The 23,924-nt window shown below is 40.9% G+C and overlaps 2 protein-coding genes across 4 annotated transcripts; one reads left to right on the top strand and one right to left on the bottom strand.

Moving 5' to 3' along the window:
* The first annotated feature begins 406 nt into the window (after window positions 1-406).
* Window positions 407-9,631, top strand: SKIC8 (SKI8 subunit of superkiller complex). The gene is made up of 11 exons (XM_068410495.1): window positions 407-522; window positions 747-790; window positions 883-910; window positions 1,252-1,357; window positions 2,199-2,371; window positions 3,466-3,614; window positions 3,950-4,043; window positions 4,821-4,914; window positions 5,601-5,693; window positions 6,339-6,417; window positions 7,841-9,631. Exons 2-11 carry the CDS (start codon window positions 779-781, stop codon window positions 7,928-7,930), a joined length of 918 nt encoding a protein of 305 aa, XP_068266596.1. The 5' UTR covers window positions 407-522; window positions 747-778; the 3' UTR covers window positions 7,931-9,631.
* DNAJA4 (DnaJ heat shock protein family (Hsp40) member A4) lies at window positions 8,474-22,140 on the bottom strand. Of its 3 annotated transcripts, none has more exons than XM_068410493.1 (8): window positions 21,999-22,140; window positions 21,778-21,915; window positions 19,882-20,062; window positions 18,846-18,950; window positions 10,685-10,912; window positions 10,375-10,605; window positions 9,736-9,836; window positions 8,474-9,631 (listed from the first exon to the last, which is right to left on the bottom strand). In XM_068410493.1, exons 2-8 carry the CDS (start codon window positions 21,907-21,909, stop codon window positions 9,413-9,415), a joined length of 1,197 nt encoding a protein of 398 aa, XP_068266594.1. In that variant the 5' UTR covers window positions 21,910-21,915; window positions 21,999-22,140; the 3' UTR covers window positions 8,474-9,412. The 3 variants fall into 3 exon arrangements, with proteins under 3 accessions (XP_068266594.1, XP_068266592.1, XP_068266595.1); XM_068410491.1 differs by having other exon boundaries at window positions 21,990-22,140; XM_068410494.1 differs by lacking the exons at window positions 21,778-21,915; window positions 21,999-22,140 and adding an exon at window positions 21,059-21,184.
* Window positions 22,141-23,924: the final 1,784 nt, after the last annotated feature.

Consider the following 23,924-nt stretch of genomic DNA (forward strand, 5'->3'; position numbering starts at 1 on the left):
GAACACGGAGCCCACAGCGTCAGTCCCACAGGCCTCACCGCGATCCCCTAAGGAAGAAGGCAGGGAGCTGGGCGGCGAGCGCTCCGGCCCTTGCGCTGCCCGGCCGTGGGGCTCCTCAGGGCCCGCCGGGGAGGCTGGGGGGAGCCAGGCCCCGAGCGAACCCCGCTGCCGCCGCCGCTGAGGGCGCGGACGGCTCTTCCCGCCAGCGGGCTCGGGCGCGACCCGGGCGCGCGCTGCCGCGGCCGTCAGGACCGTTAGGGCGAAGGGAGCCTCCTTGGCCACAGGGCGGCGGTAGGGAGCGGGAGGCCTCTCTCTAGTGTTGTGGCGGAGAGAAGGGCTTTGAGGGGAGGCGCTCTTGCCGCGCTCTCGGTGGTAGAAGACGTCATCACAGTGCGACGGCGGCTGTGGCGCTGACGGGTGGCGGCGGCGGTGGGCTGAGAGCTGCGTGTCCGGCACGGCTCGGCTCGGCTCGGCTCGGCTCGGCTCGGCTCGGCTCAGCTCAGCACGGCTCAGCACGGCTCGGTACCGCACCGCGAGGGAGGGCGAAGGCGGCCGCGGGGAGGCGGCGGCGGGGGTGCTGGGCCCTTGCGTGGCGGCGCTTCTCGCCGTGCGAGCGGAGGGTGACAAAAGGGCGGGATTTCCGTCAGGCCTCGCTCCTGCCCGGTGCCTGCCGGGCGTTCCCCTCCCAGGGCAGCGTCTCTGAGGCAGAGTCTTATTGCCGAGCCTAATGGGTTTTCTCCTTCCAGAGCGTTCCTGTTCAGATTGCTTCCCTAAAGACATGGCCACACGGGTAAATAACAACACAGCCTTAATTAAACTAGGCGCTAGCTTGATACTTTTCTAGGCTGCTCATATGTAATATTAATTATTTTTTCTTTCTAGTACAGTATTCTCTTCAAGCAAGAGCAAGGTGAGAAAACACATGTATTAAATAATATTGGTCTTCTCGGATGATGTAAAATTGATAATGTCAGATATACTTGTGAGATGACCTCGATTATGTTTGTATTAAGTATAACTCAAAACCAGCTATGCTGTTGTTTCAACAGTGACTTTGGTGAACAAAATACATCATGTGTTTTGAAACAGTGAAAACAGTGACAAGGCTCTCAGAGCACTGATAGACCTGAAGAGCAAGGGGACTATTGCTAACATTACAGTCAGCAATTTTAGTATCACCAAAACTTGTAGTTGTCTTCCATAAAAAGAAAACACTTAATTTTTAATTTCTATGCTTATATTCTCTTTTAGCTCATGATGATGCCATTTGGTCAGTTGCCTGGGGAAAAAATAAAAAAGATGGTTCTGAAACAGTGATCTCTGGTTCTTTGGATGATCTGGTGAAGGTCTGGAAGTGGTAAGTGAAGTGCTCCGTGTTAACCAGCTTTAAGCCTTGGAAGTAGTCAGTATGGAGATACAGCAGCCTTGAATTTCCATAATCTGCGGGGATGTTAGAAGTTACAGCAGGGAAGGGGTAGCCTGGCACACAGAACCATTCTCTTGAGCAAGCTTATCTTCATTGGTGCGTGTTTTCTCTCGGAGTGGTGGCGTTCTGATGTGCTGTCATTTTCGAAGAACGTGAACCCTTTTGAAAATGCACGTCAAATTTTACACGTAAACCAAAGAATTAGAAATACAACTTTTTATGAAGCAATGCATTGGGAGCACGTGTACTGTGAAAAGAATAATGGGAATCAAGTAAAAGAGGAAATGACATCTTCCTTTTTTATTAAAAAAAAATCCTCATAATCCTCATACAAGTGATACTGAAGCGTGCTTTTGCAAAGAAATTGTTCTGTCGCTTAGCCAAAGCAGTATTAAGTATGTGCTTCACTTTAATGATGTGAGTAGCTCTGTTGTGATGATTATATAAATGTTGGTCATTGCATTTCATGCTACGCTGACAGATTAACAGTCTCCTGTGTAAGTACCCATGTATTGATGTGTAATGGACATAGGACTACTTAACAAGATGAAGTATGTGCTTTGCAGAAATATGGTAAACGATTGATTTGCCGGTTCCTTCCCTTAAGTACAGAGAGCAATTTGTGCGTAGTCATCTTCACATTTCATGGGTGAAGTTCAATTCCACTTTTGCAGAACAAAATGGCTTGTCTTGTTTGTTTTGTCTGAGGTTGGAGATTGGTTAAGTACCCCCAGCTATTCATAACAAGGCTTTTCTTTCCCTTGAACAAAAGGAATGATGAAAAATTGGATCTACAATGGACTTTGGAGGGTCACCAGCTGGGCGTGGTGTCTGTGGACATCAGCCACACCGGCTCCATTGCAGCATCCAGCTCCTTGGATGCCCATATTCGCCTTTGGGATTTAGAAACTGGCAAACAGATCAAGTCAATAGATGCTGGCCCTGGTAAGGTATCAGTATTAAGCTGCTTTGTGTAAGAAGTGTACTTACACTGTACAGTGTTTACTATCTAGAGTATAACTAGGGTATATGAGATGACTAGGATTTTTTTTCTAAATCTTTCTTTGTTTGCAAAAATCGTAGTGATTTTATGAACTCAACATAAAGTAGTATCAGACAATTTTACATTTATTTTTTCACACTACCTGCGCTTTCTCAGATATAGATATGTTTTTTGCTAGATGCGTAAAGCAGAATGAAAACCAGCTTGCTCTTACAGATGTATTGATAAAAGGATATTTTAAAAAATAATTCAAATGCTTATTCAGGTTAGTTTACAAAGAAGGTCTGAGCTTTCTCTGTAAGCACTGCACTGAATTTGAGAAGTATATGTGATGCTTATTTATGCAGTACATCCAAGCCTGAGGGAGCAAGTCAAAACACAGTAAAGCTGAAGTCTGGATCAGTGTTGCATCTTCCAGGCTGGAATTCACGGCCTAAGATCTTATTCTAAATACTTCATTAGTCCACTGGCAATCCCTAATTTAAGAACAATCTTGCAGTGTTTTAGGTTAATTAATATTAAGCTTATAGAAAAAAACTTTGACTTACTTTGTGCCAGATAAAGATATTCTACTGCTATAAAAAGGTTTTTTTAATTCTGTTGGAAGGAATGTTATCTATGTTACATTTGTATATCTGCGTTTCTCCTGCATCTTCTGTGCTTCGCTAGATACTGGTGTTGCTTTCTTTTACTGGTTTAGTATATTTTGGTACCAGGAGAAAAGTAAGAATTTAGACTTAAACTCATGCAGTCTTAAATTCTATGTTCATTGTTACAGGAGGGTCTAATAAGCTCAAGGTCTTATTAGAAAATGTTATCTTCCACTAAATGGAAATAAATGGCTCAAGCTATGCTCCATTAATTATATAGAAGGAAGTTAACTTTTGTGAGCTTGTTCACTCTTCTTAAGAGTATGTGGTAGAGTATTAAGAGTAGTTAGGGGGTTAGATGTCAAAACAGATGCATACAGAACTGACAGGATTGAATAAGAACTAGAAACAGGATTCAGCTAACTGATTTCTTCTTTTTAATACAGTTGATGCTTGGTCGCTGGCTTTTTCACCTGATTCCCAGTACCTTGCAACAGGAAGTCATGTGGGAAAAGTAAATATTTTTGGTGTTGAAACCGGAAAGAAAGAATATTCTCTGGACACCAGAGGAAAGTTCATCCTTAGCATTGCATATGTAAGAAGCACAATTGATAATTTCTCATGTGAAATTGCTATTGCTGTAATATGTTGTAGATCAGATATTTTTGTTTCCATCTATCAGTTTATCTCTGCATAATACTAAATGACAGCCATACTTTGATAGTTCCAAAAATAAACTCATGACATTCCTCCCCTGCATATATGGAAAATATACTTTAATCTTGCTTATTAACTTATTGTAAGTCAGCTGAAGTCTTCAGGATTTTTGGGGCCCAGGTATCTTGCATAGATTGTATTTGTGAAAAGTTGCCAAGAGAATGTCAGGGAGGTACATAGCATAAATGCATACTTTTTGTGTTTTTATTACAGAGTCCAGATGGAAAATACTTAGCCAGTGGAGCGATAGATGGCATTATCAATATTTTTGATATTGCAACTGGAAAACTTCTGCATACGCTAGAAGGTAATGGTTTGCATATTTGCAGTACCCAAGTTCTGTCTTCGTTCCTCAACAAAGGATGTAACGCAAGTCAGAATAAGATACAACGGCCATGGCATAAATGAGTTGATGTTTCTGGCTGTTAGACAGTATATAGTTATTTAGTGTGCTGTAACTTAAACCACTTAAAATATTAGAGGCAAACTGTAAACTCAGGCTTGCATCATAAATGCCTATCTCAAAAGAGACAGTAATGCTTAACTGAATTCTTAAATTACAGTTCCTTCTTGTATTGCAGTGCAGTACAAGGGAATGAAGCTAAGCCAAATGCGGGCTGCCATGCGTAGGATTTTTCTTTTTGCTGTGGTATCAGTTTTATAGCAATTTATTCGTGTTTTAAAAAAACTGAACATTTTATGTTGTGGAAGATGTGTATTTTTCTAACATAAATGGGCTTTTAACGTTCATGCAGTTTCTGTGCAGTTGTATAGTTAATTGAAAAACCCAAGCACTTAAAACAATATGAAATTGTATTAGAAAATATGACATAATTTCTAATAAAGATCCACAGCTGAAAATAATGAACTTCTGTGTTGCAGTGGACATGCCTTACTTACAAAGTTTAGAATGATTGTCAGTTTCCATGTTATGTTGTGCGAAGAAGGCTGCAGAGGCATAGAGAGAAACACTGCAGAGGTTGCTTGCTTTTAACAGGGAATGCTGTTTGGTGTAGCTGCTTAAGCACTGTCATTAGTAGGAGGAATAGCTACATTCTGAGCCATATATAACTTTGAATTTCAGGTCATGCGATGCCTATTCGTTCCCTGACGTTTTCTCCAGATTCTCAGTTGCTTGTAACTGCTTCAGATGACGGCTACATCAAAATCTACGATGTGTAAGTTGTTACCTTGCAAGATGTGCTAACAGGAAAATAACTACTCAGAGAGGTTGGTACTGTAAAAAATGTATCAAACCCTCTGCTCTCTAGAATTCCTTTCTGCTTTTGGTGACTTCTTTATGTAACAAATAATCTTAAATAATAAAATACTACACCCTTTGGTAGTTTTTAAATAAAAAGTGCATAGGTGGATGACAGCCTTAACTTGAAAACAAATTACTGTCCTTATATTTGCCCTGTAGGCAACAGGCTGATTGTTTTGTGTATCTGTCCTTTGTGTTTACCCAGCTGAAACATATGTTCCGTACCCGAGAAATTATGTTTATGACCCATTTCTGTTTCTGTTGCATTGTGCAAAGACTTGGAAGACCCTGGGGAGGAAAAGGCACTGCTTCAGTGATCTTCACTCCTCTAAACCTGCGTTACTTTGCTGCCTTCATAGTGAAACTGTTTTGCCCACCAATGTATCATCTTAGTGACTTTTTTCTGTGTTAACCATTTGAAATGGAAAAACAGAATCTGTTGTAACACGAGTTCAGCTTGGATGAAGAAATGTCCAGAAGTCACCTTCCAGTGAACCATTCCTGACTGCACTAGCTAGAGTATATTCCTGTTGCTTTTTTCCCTGGAAATCACAAACTAAATGTTAAAATTCTGTTTTCTAAAATTTTTTCTTTCCACAGGCAACATGCAAACTTGGCTGGCACATTAAGTGGTCATGGATCCTGGGTATTAAATGTAGCATTTTGTCCTGATGATACCCATTTTGTTTCCAGGTATTAAGGATTTTTAACTTGTTTATGCTTACTGAAAAATAATATAATTTTATATATATAAAGGGAGGTGGTTCATAAAAAGTAAATGTGTACAAATTGCAATGGAATCTATAATGGAATAGCATACATGACAATTAAAGACTGAAGAGCCAATCTGTGATGTGATACCAGTTGCAGTGAAGTGTTTTATAGTGTAACTCATCCCACTGCAGTGTAGTTCCCTACAAGTGAAAAGCATTTAAACCTAAGAGAAGGGCAATTTGATTCTAAATAGCTGAAAAATTGCTGTTGAATTAGAAAGTACAACCTAACGTAGTAGTACATTAATCTCGTTGAACTTTAGTGTTAACTCGTAAAACAGCTCAGGCAGCTGGAGACCCAGTATATATGGAAGAGGAGTTTCTCTATTCAAGTAACTTTAAAGAATTTTCTGGCTAAAACAGGAGCCCTCATTTTCATGACGCAGATATTGAAACAGTCAATGTGTTTTAAAGGCAACTGGAACCTGGTGGGAGATGCATTCCTTTGTTATTTCATCCCTGTGTTTGATAGGTGAAAGTGGGTTTCTTCTGTCTACCGTATGAGATCTTTCAAGCTTTGCACTATAGTTAATTTAAACATTGATCAATGCTATTTTTCTTTCAGTTCATCTGATAAAAGCGTAAAAGTTTGGGACGCCGGGACGAGAACCTGTGTTCACACTTTCTTTGACCACCAAGATCAGGTATGTCTACTATTGCTTTACCTCGGTCACTGTGTTCACAGGAGAACTTCAGTTGTGTTGTTGTGCACATTTGTGCTTCGAATTGGTGCTGTAGCTTTGGTGTTGGACTTTAGCTTGCTGTAATGAAATTTTAAAAGTTGTTTGTAATTATTTGGCACTTAATATTGAACGAATGTTCCAAGCCTGTAGGATGATTTCTTCCAAGTAATTCTCTTTTTCAGGCCCAAATAAGGGCAATCCTGAATGGCCAAAAGGATTCTTTCCAGACTGTATTTTGTATCTTTGTCTATGGTCTTACTTGTTTCTATCGCTTACACGGTGCGTGCCTGTGTAAGGGCGGAAAATAATTATTTGAAAGGATAGAATTATCTAAAGATGCTTGAAAGCAGCCTTGAAACCTTATTTTTTTATTACTATTATTTTGCTGCATGATAGCTACACTTGACGGAAGAGCAAGTTAGGTGTCTACCAAATTATTCTTTTTCCAAATGTTAGGTGTTAAGTAGGACAGTGTTGGTTTTTAATGGATCATAGATGAAGACTTAATGAAGGAAATTCTTTCAGATTTTATTTGAGCACTTTCTTCTATAGTACTTTTTTTTTCTGGTAACTTTTTCAGTTATCTACAGCTGGGGGGTGGGGTTAGTATTGAAATACCAAGCAGAATTGTATTTCCAGTGTTGTTTTAGCTGTTGTCTATAATCTCGTAAGTTTGTGGAAGGCAGAGATGTATCAGCTCTTGGGAAGGCTGGTTTTTAGATATTAATGCAAAATGGTGTATGAGATTCCCCAAAACATGCTGTATTCAATATAGCACTTCTGCAATCCCACACTGATGTACTGGGTAGCCTTCACTCTTCCTGATGCCATCCTGATGATGGAGATGGGGGTTGCTTAAGAGTTTGTGTAACTGTCCTAAATTTAAGTCAGAGGACTGACCTGGATTGTTCTAAGTTTTGCACTGATAAGTAAATAGCTCTCTTAATTAGCCATGGGATAAACTGGATCATTCCTTTGTCTGTCATGATGTGTCAGTCTGCGTGAAAAATACTTCTGTTGCTTTCCTGAAAGCACTGTAAAATACTCTTCAGAAAGGAAGACAGGATGGGCAGGAGTGAAAAATGTTATGTTTGATTTGTGCAAACTGGGGCATGTACTTTTCCGCCTTTTCCAAGTATCTTTAGGTTGTGTAATCCATTGTTAGAAGTAGAACATAAGAACGTGTCAGGCTACTAGATGGCAGTAGCTTTCTCTGATTCATGAACTTCATCTGCTATTAAAGCAGCAGCTGTACTTGGACTAGCTCAAATAAGGTGATCTTAAATAATCCTCACTTTTCTGCTTGTTGTAGCCAATATGACTCCAGGAAGGCTTTTTTTTCTTAAGTCTCCTGTTGATAACCTTGTGTATGTTCTAATTGCAGGTTTGGGGAGTGAAATACAATGGAAGTGGGTCCAAAATTGTATCTGTTGGAGATGACCAAGAAATTCATATTTATGACTGCCCAGTTTAAATGTCTTGCCTCAGACCCTCTGGGTAACTCCTGTGGCAGGGTTTAGGACTCCTGCTGTTGTTCTGTGTCATTTTTTAATATGATAAAAGCATTTTAGTAATGCTCATCTGCAAAATCCCATGTTTATATATAATTTTGATTTTGCTGAGCATGAGAGAAAGCTTAACTTTTTTTAAAATAAAAGCTTCAGATGCAAGTAACTTGTGTCTAATCCTTGGACAAATGTATTTTTGGAAATATGTAGTCATGGGTGAAACAACTGCTCAGTTAATCTCCCCTGCCTCTATACGGAAATAGACTGGAGTTGCACAGCAGCTTATTTTAGCAGAAGGCAAAGTGACTGAGGCCCGGTGTTGGATGCGTGGGAAATGAGAGCCTGTGCTCATCCTGATGTTGTCCCAGGAAGTGCACTAGGGTCACTTAAGTTGAACACCTGTTCCAGCAATTGTATGGTTACAGAGAGCTCATGCATCATCGTTTAATTTCACTAAAGGGTGGTAGTTGTTTCCAAACCTGACTTAATACACACTGTACTAGAAAACAGAGAAAAGGAAAAAAGCTTTAATGCAATCATTCTACAATGGTATCTCGTCATGTTATAAAACAGCAGCAGTATACCCAGTGCAGGTGGTTTTGGTTTATTAATCTTAGTTAAGGCTCAAGTACACATGCCTAGGAGGAAAGAGAAACCCTCTCTAGGGAAGGCTGAAATATAGAGCTTAAGGTTCTGAAAGATCAAAATTTTATTTGGAAGTATTTGCCTGTCTGTAAGTTAGAAGTACATGGGGTACACGCTATACATGGGAAGGATACCTTATAACCCAGAGTTACACTTACAGAGAGCTAAACAGCTGAAGGAATGCTAGTCTAATACAACAGAATAACACACGGAAGAGTGCTATGATCCAAGGAGTGGGGCATGCAGAAAATGCTTTTGAATACAAAATGAAACAGTACTAGTGTTGCAGCTAACCAAGTGAATATGGAGAACACTAGACAAGGTAAGAGCAGCCTGAGCTTAGAAAAACTTACTTAAACAAAGGGGGGGGGGGGGGTCGAGAGTGGCTTAGAAAGTACAAGAGAAGCACAACAAAATGGGAAGAGTTGTATCTATTAGAAGTTTTCAGCTACATTTTATTCTATGAAATTAATTTTCCAGTATGAAAGTATTTACATAAGACACTCCACTTAACCTCTATCCCTATTGCTAAAGTCTTATATAAATAGCATAGGTGAAATAAATTGAGAACCTTCACACCAAAGGAAAATGTATACCAACTCAGTTTGGTTCTCAGCTGTGTGACATTTGCTTTATATATAAAGACTACAAGAACACAATATAAATTAGTTACAAAAAAAGGTGAAACTGACAACGCAGCAACTCAATTTGCTGAACACAAAAACCACAAGCAGTGGCTATTAGAGCCATGCAGTTTTCATTGTGAAAATTTACATTTTAGATGACATCCATTCTGCCTTGCTTTAAGATGTCTGACATTGTACTCCTGTTCTCGGACCCTCCTCATCTTCTTCATATGCTTCTCCCACACTGTTACGGTAGGTTTGCTCATTTGGATCAACATCTTGAAGGTCTACCTGATCCATCTCATCTGTAACCATAACGTCTTCTCTTGGAGGAAGCAGAGCCTCCAGCAGACGCAGTTTCTCCCTTGGGAGCCAGTGGTGCTCTGGGAACTGGACCTACAAATTTACATTTTTATTTTTTTTTTTTAAATATGAATGAATTAATAGTTACTCCTGGTGCCAACATGGGTATCTTTGCTACAGAAAAGCAGTCAACTTACCAAAAATTGTACAATTAAGCTGCCTTTGTCCATTGGAGATTTGTAGATAGGCATCCCTTCATTGTAGATACACTTTAGGTCACCATGTTTTATCACTTCACCTACACGGAGGTAAGAGCTTAAGTAAGCTTATGTGACAGACATTTCATGACCATGAAAAGCAGGGTTATACACAAGCTCTGTTCCCACAGCATCTGAGGGAGACTACTAAGCAACTTATAGAAACGGCTGTAGACTGAAAAGTGCTAAACCCAAGCTATACAGAAATAAGGCCATTTAGGCTATTTCCTCTACTGTAAGAGAATCAGCTTCTCTTAGCACAGCCTTCAGGCTGAATTAACAGATCATCTAGTAGAGTTCGAGTTTCTGGCCTCTTGAATATTTTCCTGTCTATCTACCAGCTGAGGCTGAACTTTATCAAGAAGCATCTGACAGCTTTAGCTATAATTCTGCATGTAATGTTTTAGAAGGAGTGACAAGAATGACAAAGAACCAACTAAATTAAATGACTGCAAGTACAGTTTCAATCTGTTGCATCAACTGGTTAAAAAAACCAAAACCACCCCCCCAAAAAACCCCAGTCCAGGCACAGTGAAACAGGCAAGCAGTTTATATAGCATCAGAACTCTGAAGACCTACCTGGCCTAGATGATATGATAAGAACTCTGTTATCCAGAGTTTCGATGGTCTTTCTGAAACCACATAAAGCCTCTGAGAGTTGAATTGTCATTTTTGTGATTAAGTCATGCCCTCGCCTCTGAAAGACACCGTGATCCTTTTGATCAAGCACAATTATAACATCACCAGGCTCCAGATCAGGCTCCTGGTCACCTTCTCCATGAAATACTATCTTCTGACCATCCTGCATACCTGGAGAAAAGAAACCCATTTATTCTCTGCAGAACTGCAGACTATGGTTAGGGACACAGAACAAATACACAGTTCTTACCTTTCTCAATGTGAACTTCTATGATCTTTTTCTCTCTTACAACCTTACAGCCATTGCAGTTGTCACACCTGTCCTTTGGATTTATTCTTTCACCTTGGCCTCTGCATTCTGGACACACAGTTTGGATTTGTTGTACCATGCCAGGTCCAATCTGCTGAACTGTAACTTGCATTCCTCTTCCTTTACACACAGGGCACTTTTCTACTGCCCCTTTCTTTCCACCATAACCTTTGACAAAAAAGTTAAATCTGATCTCAGTCTCAAAAAAATAAAAAGTTACTCTACCATAGTCAGGCTGGAACTCATTGACTTCAAGAGCACCTTTAGGGCAACCTAAGAGTAGTTCAGTAATGTAAACAGAATTTCATTTCCATCACTAAACATGCCCCATGAGTTAGAAGTTACTACAAGCAAAAGTGTTATAGAAATTTCCACACGATTAATGAAAAAGTTACAAATAATTGCAGGGATGCAATAAAAAACAAAAGGAGGGAATTGTTATAGAAATTTTCACATAATTAATGTAAAAGTTCTTATGAGTTAGAGAGACAAGAATCAATAGGGGTGAAATAGAATAGTGAATAGAATAATTAATATAAGTCTATCTGAATAAACACAGGTGGGCTTTCACAATCCATGAATATTGTTCTCAAAGCTCCTTGTGTAATCCTGACCTAGGACTGAAGAAATCATCAATCAAACCTTAATGAGTAGCTAAGCAGGAGTAGGCCTAGAAGTATTACCTTCTGATGATTTTAGTAAAGGGGATGTATGGTTAACCTTTTCTTTACCTTAAAAGAAATATAGGACACTTAGAAATAAAAATTAGTATAGATAAGGTTTTAAACATAACTTCAGTTGGTTTTAAGGTTGAATGTTTAGGAGACACTGGCGGTGGGAACTGGACTCTGATCAACCTGGATCAGGACGGGACGCTGATCACGGCAAGAACATTAAGGACGCCGATCACAGCAAGAACATCGAGGACGGGGTGTCAACCGGAGTCGGAGCGGAACCAGAACATAAAGATCAGCTAAACAATGGAAAAGAATGGACTTTTGTGGACTCTTGATGAAGGAAGAAAGAGGAATTGAAATAGTTAGTGGATTATTAACAGAAGCTTATGAAATGTTTATGATGTAATTATTAGTTTCTATATAAACCGATAGTGAATTTGAGTCAGGTACCATTCACTGCAGTGGTGGTCCAACTCTGAGTTGTTAATAAAACCAGCAAACCTAGAGACCCGGACTCTGCCAATTTTCTTTAACAGAATTTGGCACCCCAGATGGGACTCTAGGACACTGCTCCGATTCTCTGAGCATTCCCGTCTCCAACGCCTAATTGCCGGCAACAAGGGTGAGTTCACCTGGTGGTCTTGGGAACGGGTATACTCAGACATTAGGAGCCTGTGTGTTTAAAATTGCTGAGGAATTTTTGAAACAAAGGTAACCCGGGAAATTAAGGAAAAGGTAAAATGGGAATTGGACCCAGCATTGAAAGGGGGACGCCCCTTGCTGAGGTGTTGGAGAATTGGAATAGAATCCCGTTGACCGGGACATGTGGGAAAAAAGAGATTTATTTTGCTGTGTCAAGAAGAATGGCCATTTTTAACTAGGGTCCGAGGTGGAGGACCTAGAGACATCTGACCCTTTAAAGGGACCTTTGATGCGCATAAATTGAGATTCTTAAGGGTAATCCTCGAGGATGAAGGGAGTCAAGATCTTGATTTTTGGTATATTTGGTACTATTGGGCAAATGCAAAGAAAGGCAAAAAAAGAGCCTAAACAAGTGAAACCTTCCATTCCTTCAGCGCCCGTGCTGGAGAAATCGAATCCTTTCACTGACAAGGGATTTGGCATGTATCCCATGAGGTTGGAATACATCCCAAACCCTAGAGCTGGACCTGGAGCTCCGCCAGAGGTTCCACCAGTCCAACCTGTTGTGAGACATGAACCTTGGAAACAAGGAGATTTAGTAAACTGGCAATCAAAATGCCACGCATCAGAGAGGATGCTGAAAAATGTGCTGAGATGCTATCTGGCAATTTTACTGATTATTCTCCAAATTGGAATGATGTAAAGACCCTCATGAGAGAGCTCTTTACAGCAGAAGAGAGGAAAAAAACCTTACAAAAGGATCGGGAAATTGCACAAAGAGATCAAACTCAAGGGCTACAGCCCTGGCCCAATCAAAACCCAAATTGGAATTTGGCCACTGAGGATGGCGCCAGACTCCAACGAGAAGCCTTACAGCAACTGGTGGAGGCTGTTTGGCAAGCTGGCGAAAAAAAAAAATTACTAATTGGACAAAGGTAATGGAATGTAGGCAAAAACCTGATGAACATCCCAGTGATTACTGGAGTCGGTTAAAAGCTACTCTCCTGAAATATGGAGGAATGACAAGGGACAATTTTCAGGAACCCCTTGCAATCAGTGTATTTGTGGATCAATCTGCACCTGATATTAATAAATATTTCAAAAAACATATGCCAGGGTGGCAAGGTGAAAGCCTCACAAAGATTCTTGGTATTGCCACCTTTGTATATGATGGGAGAAGTGAAGAGCAAAAGAAACAAGATCAAAGAAAAGAGAGAGAGGAGCGAGAGAGAGAGATCAACCTTTCGGCACCGCAACTACTAGAATTACCAGCGTGGCAGGAGAAGAGGTTTTTCACAAGGCTGTGGAAGGGGAGACCAAGGAAGACAAAGATTCATTCCCTCTCGAACTGATACTCTGGAATGTTTTTTTTTTACTGTGGTAATTTAGGGCACATCGTCCGGTGTTGTCCTCTGAGACCACCTTCCAACAATGGTGGGAGAGACGCAGCAGAAAGACCGGGGCGTCCACATTCTTGCTGAGAAATTTATGGATCGGGACTCTGGGATTAAGGTAGATAACGAGGGACTTATCACAGCTAAGGTAAATGGCATTCCTGTTCAATTCTTAATAGATACTGGTGCAACTTTATCATTGTTAAATTTTCATGTGTCACAGCTATCTGATGAATTTGTAAAGGTTACTGGGGTTTTGGGTGAAGAGAAGTTACCGCTTTCTCTTCCCCTTCCTATTGTTTTTGATGATCGTTTGATATGGGGTTGATTTGTTATTTCGCCAACTTCTCCTATTTCACTATTTGGGAGAGATTTATTACAGGAATTGGAAACATGCATAGATTTAACTCCCAAAGGAATTTGATTGATCATAATGGAAATGCAAACTATAAAAATTCAAGAAGGTGAGCTTAAAATCCCAAAAGAGTTAAAGAATGTACCTTAAAAATTATGGAGTCTCTCCGGAGATGATATTGGACTGTTAAAATCTGCAGAACCTATAGTGATGAAAACAAAAGGAGGGACTCCCCCGTCTATTAGACAATACCCAATTGTGGCAGAAGCTATCCCAAGTACTGGAAAACAAATAAAATCATTTTTGGAAAAGGGGATTTTAAAAGAATGTCAAAGTTACAAAGATGGGGATCCAGAATATAGATTTGTATTTGTAATTGTTCCCCATCCAGTAGTACCTGATCCAAATTTGATTGTTACTCAAATACCTATTTGGGGAAAATTTTACACTGTATTGGATTTGACTGGAGCTTTCTTTAGCATACCTGTGGCTGAGGAAAGCCAGCACATATTTGCCTTCACTTGGCAAGGGAAACAATTAACCTAGACTCAGTTACCCCAGGGATTTACAAGTTCACCAACTATATTCTCCCAAATTTTGAAAGGGAATTTGGCTGATCTGTTTTTTCAGTGTAAGTCTGAATTGATACAATATGTAGATGAGTTATTGTTAGTATGTCGTTCAAGGAAGGATTGTGTTACAGACACTCGGTATTTGTGTAATAAATTGGTTGTAAAAGGTCACCGAGCATCTCCATCAAAATTGCAGTCCATCAAATGGGGTCTGGAGAGGCAAAAAGCTTTTACAACTCTGAAAGGTGCCTTAATGCAAGCACTGGCTTCAGGTTTACCAGATTATAGTAAACCTTTCAAATTATATTGTGATGAGCAAAAGGGAAATGCTAGAGGAGTTTTAGTCCAAACTTTAGGACCACATGAAAGACCAGTAGCATATTTTTCTGCTCAATTAGATCCAGTTATACAAGGAACACCATTTTGTATAAAATCAGTAGCTGCAGCAGCAGAAATGGTAGAAAAATTGTAGATCAATAGTGCTGGGACATCCCCTAACTGTATGCGTACCCCATGAAGTTGAAATATTTTTGAAACAATATGCAGAAAAATCACTTTCACCGCAACGGGCACATAGATATGAACTGGTTTTACTTTTGGCTGACAACATCACACTTCAAAGGTGCAATACTTTGAATCCAGCCACTTCAATACCTTTGCCGACTGAAGGGGAAAAAGATCAACCTGACTGTACCCAGGTATTAGCAGTATCCAGTAAACCGCACAATGATCTTCAAGACCAACCCCTGAGCGACCCAGACATCAACCTTTTGACAGACGGCTCGTCTTTTTACGAAGAAGGAAAAAGGTACACTGGCTTTGCAGTAACAACAGAAAAAACTGTGTTAAAAGCTAACCCTCTTCCTAGTGCTGTGGGGGCACAAGGCGTGGAAATCATAGCGCTTTCGAGGCTGCAAAGTTGGCAAAAGGTTTAAAAGCTAACATTTACACAAACTCTAAATACGCTTTTGGAGTTTGTCATGCTACAGGTACCCTGTGGAAAGAAAGAGGATTTTTGACTTCAGCTAGAGAAACCATTGCACCCGGGAAGGAGGTACGAGACCTTTTAGAAGCTATACAGTTATATAAAAGCTCACACAAACCACCAAGATGCACTGTCGCGAGGAAATCGCTTGGCTGATCAAGCTGCGAAAGCTGCAGCCAAACAAATTCATCTTATTATGGCAGTTCTGTGTGCAGCAGAGAAACCTGACAGGCTTCCCAGTGCAGAGGAGATGTATGAGGCTCTTCCAGAGGAAGAAATGAAATTTTGGAGACGACTTGGAGCGGAACAACGGGATGGACAATGGACACTGGGCAACAAGCCCCTAGTCCCGAAAAGGTATTTACTACCTGTTGTTCGGTGGTTTCATGAAAAATGCCATGGGGGACCTGAGGGACTTGCACAAAGAATTCAACGGCTGTGGGCTGCACCCAGAGTCTGCTCCGCAGTGAAAAGGATTACTGAAAGCTGTAAACTTTGCTGACAATACGCTACCACTAGGATTCAGCCACCTCAAGGTAAAAGACCACCCCCGGTGTTTCCTTTTCAAGGATTACAAAGTGATTATGCTGAAATGCCAAAGGCAATGGGGTATTCATACTTGTTAGTGATTATAGATCAATTATCAGGATGGGTAGAAGCCTTCCCAGCAAGAAAGAATGATTCAAAAACTGTAGTGAAAGCGCTGTTGAAAGAGTTAATACCCCGATATGGAGTTCCTGAAGTAATTGATTTGGATAGAGGAGCTCATTTTTCAGCAGCGATTCTGTTCCAAGTTTATAATGCTTTAGGAGTCACAGGGAACTTACATACACCCTATCACCCTGAGTCCTCTGGACAGGTAGAGAGAATGAATGGGACCAGAAAGGAAAAGATTGTTAAAGTGTGTAAAACAACAGGGTTGAAATGGCCAGAGGCTTTGAATTTGGTTCTGTGGGACATTCGGAACACACCCAGATAACCTGTTGGGTTATCGCCAGCAGAAATATTGTTTGGGCGAGTTTTGGCTGTTCCAGGCACTTATTTGCCAGGGAAAAAAAAAAAAAAAAAGTTTATTGGATGGAGATGAACGAGTGACACAATATATACTATACTTACAAAATTCTTTCTTTGAAATGCGAAAGCATGCCTATTGGTATCGAGGTGGATCTCCTGAGATACAAGTACATAATATTCAACCAGGAAACAAAGTATTGATAAAAAACTTTAAGAGGAAAAATAGATTTAAACCAAAAATGGGAAGGACCCTATGTTGTACTTTTAACTTCTCTTTTTATGCTGTCAAAGTTGCAGGGAAAGAAACCTGGATCCATCATTCTCATGTCCGCAAGGAACCCGAGGAAAGATGAAATATTTAGTTTGTTCCTTTTTTTTTTTTTCCATCTGTAAATGTTGCTGTTTCACCTTGTGTAAGATTGCTATTCGTTACCAAGATTCCAATACCAATGCCTCTCGTGTGCTTTATAATAATTATTCTTGGTGATCTGCAGGCTTCTTTATAGCAATTGAGACAAAGACTGGGGAACTCATTTTTACATGTAGCTATCCAAAGATTGAGCCCAGAGGAATTATTTATCAATTTGGAAAAAAACGATAATAAATATATCTGGGGAGGTGATAGAAAAATTAGCCAATGCCTCAATGCACAGATTTCTGACATTGCAAAAGGAAATTACAGAGCTCTCTAAAATCACAATTCAAACTAGAATGGCTCTAGATATGATATTAGCCTCACAAGGAGGAGTGTGTACAGTTTTAAATGATAGTTGCTGTATGTACACAGACCGATCAGGAGAACTACTCACAGATGTGCACAAAATTTGGGAAGTGAGTTCTGTGATGCAGAAGGTAGAAAGGGACGACACCTCACGGGGATTTACTGAAACGCTCTCTTGGCTTCCCAGACTTGGCCTTATGGATAAAGAAGCTGATTGTAATTGTCTTGCTTATAATTATTGTCCTTGTGATTGTACTAGTGTTGGGACAGTGCTGTGTGAGATGTTTTTCTTCCTTTGCTTCAAAAATAGAATCATCATGGAGATACAAATAATTGCAGGGATGCAACAAAAAACAAAAGGAGGGAATTGTTATAGAAATTTTCACATAATTAATGTAAAAGTTCTTATGAGTTAGAGAGACAAGAATCAATAGGGGTGAAATAGAATAGTGAATAGAATAATTAATATAAGTCTATCTGAATAAACACAGGTGGGCTTTCACAATCCATGAATATTGTTCTCAAAGCTCCTTGTGTAATCCTGACCTAGGACTGAAGAAATCATCAATCAAACCTTAATGAGTAGCTAAGCAGGAGTAGGCCTAGAAGTATTACCTTCTGATGATTTTAGTAAAGGGGATGTATGGTTAACCTTTTCTTTACCTTAAAAGAAATATAGGACACTTAGAAATAAAAATTAGTATAGATAAGGTTTTAAACATAACTTCAGTTGTTTTTAAGGTTGAATGTTTAGGAGACACTGGCGGTGGGAACTGGACTCTGATCAACCTGGATCAGGACGGGACGCTGATCACGGCAAGAACATTAAGGACGCCGATCACAGCAAGAACATCGAGGACGGGGTGTCAACTGGAGTCAGAGCAGAACCAGAACATAAAGATCAGCTAAACAATGGAAAAGAATGGACTTTTGTGGACTCTTGATGAAGGAAGAAAGAGGAATTGAAATAGTTAGTGGATTATTAACAGAAGCTTATGAAATGTTTATGATGTAATTATTAGTTTCTATATAAACCGATAGTGAATTTGAGTCAGGTACCATTCACTGCGGTGGTGGTCCAACTCTGAGTTGTTAATAAAACCAGCAAACCTAGAGACCCGGACTCTGCCAATTTTCTTTAACAAAAAGAAAGGGAAGTTCATGCACAGCTTATTTTAGTAGCCTCTGCCCCACCTTCCAATACATCTTGGTTTTCAAGGAATTATCAGCATACTGACTTCAAGACCTAGACATTCCATTAATACTTTGGAAAGAATCTGCTTGCTAAATATTTAATAGAGTACTAAGATACAAGACCTCATTAAGATTTACCTCAAAGATGATCAGTCATTATAGATACTTAACAGTTGTAAAGTGAGTTGCATAATACAAGCTAAACTTCTACCCACAGCAATTAAAAAAAGTTGAATGAACAGCCATTTATTAAAGTTCCAGATGAAGATACTTTTAATTTACGTACCCTTAACTATAATTTGCAGTGAGTTTAAGTCTGCCATTAGAACAATAACTTTATACCACTATGTTTAAGAGAGCCTTATTCTTGCATAAGCATAAATACAAACTAAATATCCTGGCAGACTTTCAATGGGGGAAAAAAAGGAGAGACAAAAATAAAAATTAAAAAACCCCTACACTTTATTCCCAGCCCCTCTGCAATGTTCTTTAAAAAAAAAAAAAGCTTGGAGTAAGAGGGGTTTGAAACCACTACTTGTTTTTTTACCTTCACACTTTCCACAAATAACATTCTTTTGCAGTGCAAGTTTCCGTGTAACACCATTATATAAGTCTTCCAGAGATACACCTAACTGGTGTACAACATTTTTGCCTTAAAAAAAAAGAAAAAACAACAAAGAAAGATTAATTCTGGTTCAGCTGTTGTAATGGAAAATGCTTATTTAAAGGCTTCTACACTTGTTCATACATGCACAGTCTCACTGAAGAAATGTAAAGTTCATTCCAAACTTTGAACACAGCTCAGCCCCCTTTAAAAGCATGTGCAGTTCCATCAGCTTCCGCTGAGCTGCATCCACTTATGTCAGAACATAAAGTTTAGCTGTAATTAAGCAAAGCATCATTACAGCCACCCTATCCCTGCTCTTACCCCTAATCTGATAAGCTTAACTGAAACAGTGAGATACAAGGACACTACCAGCTTCAGATCTAGTCAATTCACAAGTTGCTGTTATGCCTACCTATAAATTTCCATGCCACTTCATAGCATAATTTCGAAGATTTTACAGCAAGTTACTACTTGCTCCTTCAACAGGAAAAAGACAAAAATCATACTGTGCTTTTGGCAGCACTCTGTACTCAGTTTCACATAATTTCTCCCAAATATTTTCATGACATTTAATATTACTGAAGTTTAAGTTGATGGTGTCCTTTGAAGCAAGTTGCCCAAAGCATATGAGCAAATGATGCACAGATCTGGAAAAAAAGTTAACTTAGAACAGGTCTAGTTCAACTGCTCTAACCTACCAACGTTTCCCCCTCCCCTACAGGTTACCCACACCCACTTTTAACAAAAAATAAACAGAACTTAGCAGAAAGATTACTATGGCTACATCAGGTTATCTACTTTATCAGTATCTTAGTGCTAGAGTAACTCAAAAAAAAGATCATAGTTTACTTGATGTAGTGTTGCAACAAGTAATACCCACACTCTGTGCACTCAGCAGAACAGCAGTACCACAGCACAGGTGTTTTACGCTTAAGTGCATGGTTAGAATTTCTAGAACTTGTTTAGAACTGTGTACCTCTTCTCTCTCTATTCATTCGGCCTCCACCACCAAAGAACATGTCAAAGATGTCCATGGGTGAAGAGAAGCTGCCGCCACTCAGGCCTCCTTCTTTAATAGCCTGCTCCCCACCCTGGTCATAGAGGTCCCTTTTCTTTGGGTCCGACAGAACTTCATATGCCTGGGATATGAGTTTAAACTAAAAAGAAAAAAGAAGCTCTGAACAACTATGACCAAGAGGAAAAGTAAACCTCTCATATGCAACTCCATCTTCAGATTGAGCCCCTGTAGCACTCCCTTGTAGCATTTGTCTTTTTCTAAAAGGAAACTCCCTAAACAAATGTGTAACAGACTATAAAAGTACACTTTTGTCCAGGAAAACCACCCCTTTTCTCCCTCTCCCCCCTCCTCCCACGTTACAAGTGGGTTTAATTCAGAGTCACGTCCAACTTACATGCATATACCAACTACACTTTGATGACTGTGATAGTTGCAACCGTTATACACCTCTAACAAATACATTTAGAAAGGGATATGATACTATCCCCAAAGTCTCGAGGGCCCCCAGACACTCAGTGGCCATAGCAGTGCTAGTCATTCTACAGCGACACAGGGATCCTTCATGCCTGCTGAGCTGATACATCCAGCTAGAACTAAACAGAGATTTAAGTGACCAGTCACCGGTGTTGCTTACTCATCACAAAGATAAGGACTTAAGATACAAATCAAAACATCCACTTTATAAAAAAAAATTAAGTTTTTTTTTTAAAGTAGCTATCAAGAACTTCCTATTACTAAGATGACCCAGTCAATTTTTAAACATAATTTGCTATTACTGAAATGACTACTTCCATTTTAAACATGGCTTACTTATGACCAGGTAAAGTGGTGTAAGTAAAAAAGCAGGCCACAAATAAAAGTAGAAAAGGTTACCATTGACTATGTTACTATTTAGTTTGAGTTTTTTAGATTAGTGTACTAGACACAGAAATATGGAGCTTCTATTCCTATGTTAAGGTATTATCAGACCAGCTTTTAGATAAATAATCCTATCATTTCCACAGTTCTCCAATTGCAGTGCTCATTTATCCTCCTAGGCAAGCTGTGGAGTTGAGGTCTCTGTTAACAGCATATGAAATGGTTTTGTTGTGCAGTCCACCCATGCGCAGCTCAATGATTTCCTCTGGATAGTTACCTTGTGTACATATGCATTAGCATTTTGTCGGAAGAAAACTCATCCTGTTCCGGAACACAAATCCATCCAGTGCAACCCCAGCATGCACAGCAGTGCTGGCAACTGGATCCACCACTGGCCTTCGCAACGTCTAGCACAGCACGATGGCCTTTAGGACACTAGAAATCCTTTCAGCTTTACCTGTTTTAACCAGCATCTCTGTAAGAATAAGCTTCCGTTGGTAACTATGGGGAAACCGGTAGGAACCGCGTTCAAAAAGAACGGCGGCATCCCCTGCTGCCGCAGCCGGGCCCTCAGGCCTGCCGCCAGCTTCAGGTGTCTTTTACAGACTCTGAGGAGCGGGAGCCTTCGTTTAATCGCACTATGCTGCAGGAAGGACGTTACGTCCGTCCCTTAGGCAAAGCAGAGTTTTAAAATAAAGCATTAAGGGCGCGCTTTTCGCCTTTGCACGCGAACAACGCCCGGTACGGGGAAGGCCCGCGGCGCCCCACGCACGCAGCTCTGCGCAAGCCCCCAGGTCCTCCCGCCGCAGTCACCCGTCTTGAGGCCCGGCCGGCGCAGGCGGGGCCCAGGCCCGGACTCAGCCCGACGCGACTCTGCGCCGCTCCGCCGGCAGGGCCTGCCCAGCGCAGGGGGGCGCCGCCGGGAGCGCTGCCGCCTCACTGCCGGCGGGAGGCCCACCGGCCCCAGCCCCGGCCCCGGTCCCGGTCCCCACGTACCCGCTCGCCCTCACTGGGGTTCTTGTCGGGGTGGTACTTCAGCGCCAGCTTGCGGTAGGCGCGCTTGATCTCCTCGGAGGAGGCACTGGGCTTCACCTGCAGGATATCGTAGTACTCCGTCTCCTTCACCATGGTGCCCTGCAGGAGGACGCACCGCGTTATACCCGGTTACGCCGCCGCCCGGCCGCGCGCCCCAGAGCAGGCCGCCCTACCACCGATACCGCGTCGCTCCTGCCGCCCGTTCGCCGCCCAGCCGGGCCCCGCCTCTTCCGCAGCTTTTATAACGGCTCCGGCCGAATCTTCTGGAATGACGCCGCCCTACGTCACAGTCTTGGAACGGTCTAGAATTCCCGCGCGTGACGCCACCGCCGTTAACGTGCCGGGGGAGGAGCCTTCTTCCGCCCGCCGCTGCCCCGCTCCTCAGGAGTGCGCAGGCGCGGGGCGGTGCCGCGCTGTGGCGCGCGCGGGGCAGCGCGGGCTGGGGAGGGAGCGCCCCGGAGCCCCCCTAAGGGAGGAGGCCCCCCAGGGGCGGTTTACCTCCGGAGGTATCACGGGTTTTAGGCACTAAAGTGTAATTTTACGGCAGCCTTCTTAATTGGTGGCGGTTTTCCCTCCCTTCTTTCCTGTAAAATTCGTTAATTTATATCTCCCCTCAGGAGAGTCTGTCGAACACCCTCGTACAAACTTCCCCGCTCCTGGGAAGTGAGTCCTGGCTGCGCCTTACAAGTTGACAGTAGATTGGATTTCTGACACCTTATTCCTCAGTATTTTGGGCGGTTTTAAATTAATTGAGCTAATGGTGTGCCCCGGCTCTGCATTCATTTGCTGCTTGCCCTTTCCTCGAGCCGGCTTGCTGAGAGGGAGCTGGAAAGCTGGGTTAGTTTTCATCTTTCTCCAGGCAACCGAAGGTCTCCAATTAATTATTTACTGGTCAGGTGAAAGGAGATAACTGGTACTGGTGTGAGAGCTGAGGAAAAGAATGTTTTCATAGAAAAAGACAAGCTAATGCTGAAAGTCACAAGTGAAAAACACAAGAAAGCTGAATGAAGTAAGAATAGATTTTGTTCAAACTCGAGATGAGTAGAAATGCTTACAAGCTGTTTTTATTCCAGGGAAGAGTTCTTTATTCCTGGAAGCAGTTCTATAAAACATCAGCTTCTCCTGTGGTTATGATAACCCAAAGGCTGCAGCACTCTGTCAACCACAGTACAGGTAAAAAGCTAAGATAACCATGAAGAACCTTGTCTAACAGTGGAAAAGGGAGAAAAAGAAAAAAACAAAAGGCAATGTGGGTTTTGAGTGAAATTTTTTTATGGTTTAAAACTCTAGTGAATTATAATGAACTTTTAACTGTATTTCAGGTAAATACTATTAAAAGATTGAATGAATGCAATCTGTTCTTTGTGTAGTCCTGCTTACATTAAGCATGTAGACTTACTAAAGGAGGGGGAGCTAATCTACAGGGAAAAAAACCCCAAAATATCAATGAAAGGAACGATTCAAAACCACAAGAAAGAAATCAGTGTTGGTAACTAGTTTTTCCTCTAAGCATAATTATCAGCAGCTGAACATGTAAATCTGTGTTTTGCAATTGTGAAATTATATTGACAAGTAAATACAGATTATTTTCTAACATAACTATAGTAAGTTACTCTGTAAACTTGTAGGCTGAGAACTATCTATCCCTTTTTAAGGGAAGAAAACAGTTTATTCTAGTAATGGTCTTCACCTTAAAGATAAATTAGCTATAATCCTATAGTCCTGAAGATAATATTCCTGTTTAAGAAGAAATTATAAATCTGTTAATAGCTTTGCAGTAGCCGAGTGCTGCAGTAGATGAGAGGCTTTCAAAGCACATAATGAATTTCACTGAGAATTTAAATTCAAAGATAATTTGTAGTATGTTGTAAAGAGACAGTGTATAATTTCTGTGAGTAGAAACCCTCATGTAGTTATATGTAGATATTGGTAAATATAATATGAGCTCAGACTCGTGGGTGGTTTCTTACTAGTAACAGTTGTTAGTAGTAGTAAACACCAAAAGCTTCGCTGGTATGGATCTTTGCTTAAGAGGACTGAGCCTCCTGCTTTATTTACTTTCCTCTCATTTTATTAGAGGGAGCTATTGGGTTATGTTTACTTTAATA

Source organism: Nyctibius grandis, chromosome 11, assembly GCF_013368605.1.
Source record: "Nyctibius grandis isolate bNycGra1 chromosome 11, bNycGra1.pri, whole genome shotgun sequence".
NCBI classification, from domain to species: domain Eukaryota; kingdom Metazoa; phylum Chordata; class Aves; order Nyctibiiformes; family Nyctibiidae; genus Nyctibius; species Nyctibius grandis.

Excerpts from the sequence above, each read along its gene's own strand:
- SKIC8 (XM_068410495.1), top strand. Across the intron at positions 3,615-3,949 it reads TCATCCTTAGCATTGCATAT|AGTCCAGATGGAAAATACTT; the intron begins GTAAGAAGCACA and ends TTTTTATTACAG. Across the intron at positions 4,915-5,600 it reads TACATCAAAATCTACGATGT|GCAACATGCAAACTTGGCTG; the intron begins GTAAGTTGTTAC and ends TTCTTTCCACAG.
- DNAJA4 (XM_068410493.1), bottom strand. The coding sequence starts at position 21,909 with ATGGTGAAGGAGACGGAGTACTACGATATCCTGCAGGTGAAGCCCAGT. Across the intron at positions 10,606-10,684 it reads AGAAGTTCACATTGAGAAAG|GTATGCAGGATGGTCAGAAG; the intron begins GTAAGAACTGTG and ends TCTTTTCTCCAG. Across the intron at positions 9,632-9,735 it reads GCTTAATTGTACAATTTTTG|GTCCAGTTCCCAGAGCACCA; the intron begins GTAAGTTGACTG and ends GTAAATTTGTAG.